At 36.8% G+C, this 6,000-nt stretch overlaps 1 protein-coding gene across 6 annotated transcripts in view; it reads left to right on the top strand.

Moving 5' to 3' along the window:
• HECTD1 (HECT domain E3 ubiquitin protein ligase 1) overlaps positions 1–6,000 on the top strand; it is a 99,563-nt gene that overhangs the window by 47,276 nt on the left and 46,287 nt on the right. For all 6 annotated transcript variants that reach the window (XM_059373035.1, XM_059373036.1, XM_059373037.1 and 3 more), the window contains exons 13-15: positions 3,117–3,339; positions 3,852–4,115; positions 4,223–4,299. In XM_059373035.1, coding sequence (XP_059229018.1) covers positions 3,117–3,339; positions 3,852–4,115; positions 4,223–4,299 — 564 coding nt within the window. The remainder of the gene's footprint in view (positions 1–3,116; positions 3,340–3,851; positions 4,116–4,222; positions 4,300–6,000) is intronic.

Here is a 6,000-nt window from a genome sequence, read left to right as displayed (position 1 = left end):
TTAAAGATTTTATTTATTTATTTGACAGAGAGAGAGATCACAAGTGGGCGGAGAGTCAGGCAGAGAGAGAGAGAGAAGCAGGCTCCCGCTGAGCAAAGAGCCCGATGCGGGGCTCGATCCCAGGACACTGAGATCATGACCTGAGCCGAAGGCAGCGGCTTAATCCACTGAGCCACCCAGGCGCCCCAGTAATCTTCTGTTCTTAAAGATTGTTTAGAAAATGGAAAGATGAGTTCTTGTGTGGCTCATTGGTTGTGTGTCTGATTCTTGATTTTGTCTCAGGTCATGATCTCAGAGTCATGGGGTCAAGCGCCATGTTGGGCTCCATGCTCAGCTTGGAGTCTGCTTGAGATGCTCTCTCTCCCTCTCCTTTTGCCCCTCTCTTTGCTGTACTATAATATACACACATACATACGTACATAGCTTAAAAAGAAAATGAAAAGACAACCCAGAAGATACTCTTTGTCTAAAAATATTTTATTAGGCCTTCATTTTTGATGGATATTTTCAGTGCCTGCAAGGACTTTTGGCTAATCATTTTCAGAGATGGTCCATTGTCACCTGATGTACATAGTCTCCATTGAGAAATTCGCTTTATTTCTCATCTTAGTTCTTTGGTACATAACATATATATATTTTTAAGATTTATTTATTTGAGAGAGAGTGTGTGAGTGAGAGAGAGCACAAGCATGGGGTGGGTCACAGGGAGAGGGAGAATGAGGCTCCCTGCTGAGCAGGGAGCCCCATGTGGGGCTCAATCCCAGGACCCTGGGATCATGACCTGGGCTGAAGGCAGTCACTTAACCAACTGAGACACCCCGGTGCCCCAACTTAACATCTCTTCTAACAACATTTTTTTCTTCCTCTGGCTATTCTTATGATTTTAAGCAGTGTGACTTTGCTCTTCTTTGTTGTGCTTGGTGTACTTGTGTAAATATGCACGTGTGAGTGTCCATTCCTGCTCAGGGTTTAATTTTCTTTGATCTGTGGGATTAAACTTTTTATCAGATTTGAAACTTTTCAGCATTTGAAATGCAACTGTCTGACCACTTTGTGTGATCTCTGGGAATTATCCAGCTTAATAATTTTCCATTTGTTCTTTGCCTATCCTTTATGGAGTGTCACCCGAGAAATGTGTGGTCCAGTACTCGTTAGAGACTCATGGTGACCATTTTGCCAATTTCTAGAAGTCTTTTTGACTTGGCTCCCTAATCCTGAACTCATCGTCCATATGTTCTGTTTGCTTTAGCCTCTTCAAACACATATCTCTATTTCCTGAAGTCATACTGCTCGACTCTCTTTGTGTTTCTTCTTAGCCAGAAATTTTTGTCTGGAACTAAGGGGCTTAACTTGTTTTTTTCTGTTTTCTGGGGGATCATGGTCTTATATTGCATATTGCCCAATGTTTGAGACACTTTTTCACGTATTTTGACTAGCTTTTCGTTGTTTACAGTGCGTAAAGAAGTCTTGGTGCTTGTTAACTCATTGCGGCTTAGAGCAAAAGTAGTTTAAAGAAATTTATAATCCGGGGACGCCTGGGTGGCTCAGTTGGTTGGACGACTGCCTTCGGCTCAGGTCATGATCCCGGAGTCCTGGGATCAAGTCCCACATCGGGCTCCTAGCTCCATGCGGAGTCTGCATCTCCCTCTGACCTTCTCCTTGCTCATGCTCTCTCTCACTGTCTCTCTCTCAAATAAATAAATAAAATCTTTAAAAAAAAAAAAAAAAGAAATTTATAATCCGTACTTTACAATCTCATTTTAGTGTTATAAGCTAACTACTTCAGTTTTTTATGTTCAAAAAAGTATGTAAAAATATTTTTTAAGTGTAACAAGTTTTTTTGAAGTTTAAAAGTGCTTTACCCAGGGGTACCTGGGTGGCTCAGTCAGTTAAGCACCTTCCTTGGTCTCAGGTCTTGATCTTGGTGTCTTGGGTTTGAGCCTGTTTTGGGCTCCCTCCCACTCATGCTCTCTCTGCTCAAATAAGTAAATAAAATCTTGAAAAAAAAAAAAGTGCTTTACCACATACACATGTATGTACACAAATACCAAGTTCACAATGGTTTTTTTTTTTAAAGATTTTATTTATTTATTTGACAGAGAGAAATCACAAGTAGATGGAAAGGCAGGCAGAGAGAGAGAGAGAGAGGGAAGCAGAGAGCCCGACACAGGACCCGATCCCAGGACCCTGAGATCATGACCCCAGCCGAAGGCAGCAGCTCAACCCACCGAGCCACCCAGGCGCTCCTCACATATGGTTTTGATGAATATTCTTAATATTTAAATGTTGTCAACACAATAAAATTTTTCAGGATGTCAGGCTAAGAAAACAGTGTTTACAAATTGCTTTTTCTTTTAAGCATGCTCAAAAATCTTTTTTTTTTTTAAGATTAAAAAAAAAAAATTTGAGACACAGTGGGACGCCTGGGTGGCTCAGTTAAGTGGCTGCCTTTGGCTCAGATCATGATCCCAGCGTCCTGGGATTGGGTCCCACATCGGGCTCCTTGCTCAGCAGGGAGCCTGCTTCTCCCTCTGCCTCTGCCTGCCAATCTGTCTGCCTGTGCTCACTCTCTCTGACAAATAAATAAATAAAATCTTTTAAAAAAAATTTTTTTTTTTTGAGACACAGAGACAGCACAAGTGGGGAGGATAATTAGGTAGTTTTGTGTAGACCAAATCTGTTGGTCTTCTCTATCAGTACACCTGGAAATGTTGTAACTTAGGTTGTTATTTATATAACTTTTTTTTTGTTTTTAAGATTTCCTTTATTTATTAGAATAAGAGAGAGGACAAGCCGGGGGTATGGGGGTCAGGGGAGAGAAGCAGGCTCAATCCCAGGAATCTGGGATCAGGAACTGAGCAGAAGGCAGATGCTTAACTAATTGAGCCACCCAGGTGCCCCTATTTATGTAACTTTCTTGACATTTTTAGGACTTGTAAGATTTAGCTATAGGTAATTAGTTGAATCAAAATACATACTAAACTGTAGGCAACTGAGTATATAAGTTCAGAATGGTTTAGTTCTAAATTTGATACTAGGACACATTTTTAAAAACCTGTGAGTATTTGATACAGATATTGTTTTCCATGTTTCATTGAATAATTTTACACATTTAGGAAGATGAACCACAGGAGGATGCTAAAGAATTGCAGCAAGGTAAACCATATCATTGGAGAGACTGGTCAATCATTAGGGGAAGGGACTGTTTATATATATGGAGTGATGCAGCAGCCTTGGAATTATCTAATGGCAGTAATGGATGGTTCAGATTTATCTTGGATGGAAAACTAGCCACCATGTATTCAAGTGGTAGTCCTGAAGGTGGATCGGACAGTTCAGGTAATGTTTTATTTCTTCTAAAATGTTTTATTAGTTTCTGTAATTTTGATGATTTGTTTTTATGCTGATAATTTTGCTAGCATTGTCATAGAAATAGCACATTTTTGATGATTATAGGCCAATTTATTTATTATCAACAGAGAAAAACTGTTCTACCATGAAAGCATTTAAGAAATGCCTTTTTATTGTATGAGACAAGGAATAGCACTGTACGTACTTTTACTCTCTCTAATGTTAGGTAAAACTACCTCTTACCATGTAATGATGAATTGTATGTGTGTGAAGCCTCTTCAAGTAGTATCTTTTCCAAAAGCCTTATATTTTAAAAAATTACGCCTGTAGGAGTGCTTTATGCCTGAATCTATATATATCAAACCAGTGTGAATATACCAAAGAATAAAACTCTGCTAATTTTTTTATATTAAACAGATACTCCAACAGGTAGCTTAAAAAATAAAAAAAGGAATATTTGAAAAGAATGAGGTTTTAAAATAATCATTTTGTCTTTATAGAAAGCAGAAGTGAATTCTTAGAGAAGTTACAAAGAGCTCGAGGCCAAGTAAAGCCATCTACTTCAAGTCAACCTATACTCTCAGCACCAGGACCCACTAAACTCACTGTAGGAAATTGGTCACTAACTTGTTTGAAAGAAGGAGAAATCGCTATTCATAACTCAGATGGTCAGCAAGCAACAATACTGAAAGAAGATTTACCTGGTTTTGTATTTGAATCTAATAGAGGAACCAAACATTCATTTACTGCAGAAACTTCTCTGGGTAAGTTGTATAGAATATATAAGTTTAACACATAAAAATAAATGAGTATCTTAAATTGCAGTGAAATAAATTCTGTGAAATGTCCTTTTTTTTTTTGTTTTTTAAAGGTTCAGAATTTGTGACTGGTTGGACTGGTAAAAGAGGCAGAAAATTGAAATCTAAATTAGAAAAAACAAAGCAAAAGGTATATTTGTGAGATTTTCTTTTTCTTTCTTTTTTTTTTTTTGTCATTTATACTGACTTGGTAAGGTTTCATTGGTATATTGCAAGCATTTAAAAAATTGGGCCATATAACACAAGTTACCCTAATCTAACATATTTTGTTTTTCTTTTTCTGTGCTCATTATTTTATGTTCCACAGGACATACATATTTCCTTATAATTTTATACACATGCTAAACATAAACATTAAAACAAAATTTGTAAGACAATAAAATTTAAATTTTTGACTTGTTAATGTCACAAAAACTTTGAACTCATGCTTTAATTATTATTACAGTGGTGTTGAAAACATCATTTTATTTTACAATCCTGATTTAATATTCATGATAAAGCAATTTGAATGTCTGGTTCTAGATTCAGATATTTTGATGCTTAGTTTAAACGTCATCTTAGGTGAAATAATTGTTTCAAAAAGATATAGGAGTGGGGCGCCTGGGTGGCTCAGTGGGTTAAAGCCTCTGCCTTTGGCTCAGGTCATGATCCTAGGGATCCTGTCCTGGGATCGAGCCCCGCATCGGGCTCTCTGCTCCATGGGGAGCCTGCTTCCTCCTCTCTCTCTGCCTGCCTCTCTGCCTACTTGTGATCTCTGTCAAATAAATAAATAAATAAAATATTAAAAAAAAAAAAAAAGATACAGGAGCAAGTGTTTACTGACTCCATCTCTAAAATAACAATAATAATTTTTAAATTTTATCCATTAAGTATGCTTCCTCCCCACCCCACCTCCCCAAATAAGGCTACATAACTCTTGGACTGGCTTAATAGAGAGAGCATGCAACTCTTGATTTTGGAATTTAAGTCCAAGCCCCACATTGGATATGGAGATTACTTAAAAATATAAGCCAGTATATTTCCATCTTTATTATATCAATTTTTGCTTTTTATTTTTCATTTTTAAAAGAGACAATAATCCCATAATTAGATTCAGTATTTTCTGATGGCAGAAATTTTTATTTTACCTACAATGATATAGAATAGTTTTTTCATACAGTATATGAAGAATGCTTTTAGGTGTTTTGAATTAGGATCTTACTGTGTTTCTTATGGCTTTGGCCTTAGAAATAGTAGTAATAGGTTTTATTTGGAGCAGTTATACATAACATGTTTATGTCTCCATTTCTGCTTGTTAATGTGTTGGGCCATCCTAAAGATACTTCCAGATGCTAGACCTTGGAAAGAAACACTTTCATTTCTTTAGACACATATATATTATCTCTATAGCTATATATATGACTTTGTGATTGCTTCTTTGTTTTTAAAGAGTGTGAGGTCATAAGTTTTTTCTAATTCAGGGTATCTTAAGGGCATTTGAGGAAGAAATATCTCAATTGAAGATAGCCATTAGATTCTAAAAGGAATTTGAACTAAATATAGTCCATTTTTGTTATTCATAATAGTTGTGTTATGTAAAGCTTCTGTGAATACTGAACTACTGCTCTTAGGGGAAACACAGGGTGAGGTTCTTTTGAGGCTCTGGTCACATTTTTGTAACTGATCCATACCTAACCTTATTTTATGTCCCTTTCTGTTTAAAGATATCATCTTTAATGTGTATTACTGACTTCTTAACACTGAACTTGGGGCCATTAACATCCTCATGCCTGAATGAAGTTTACCTAACACACATTTTCTCCTTAAGACATGTGTCATGCCTTCTTGTGCT

Source organism: Mustela nigripes, chromosome 13 (assembly GCF_022355385.1).
Source record: "Mustela nigripes isolate SB6536 chromosome 13, MUSNIG.SB6536, whole genome shotgun sequence".
In the NCBI taxonomy this organism is placed as follows: domain Eukaryota; kingdom Metazoa; phylum Chordata; class Mammalia; order Carnivora; family Mustelidae; genus Mustela; species Mustela nigripes.
The sequence above is the reverse complement of the archived record's forward strand: the minus strand, read 5'-3'. Positions and strand labels throughout refer to the sequence as shown.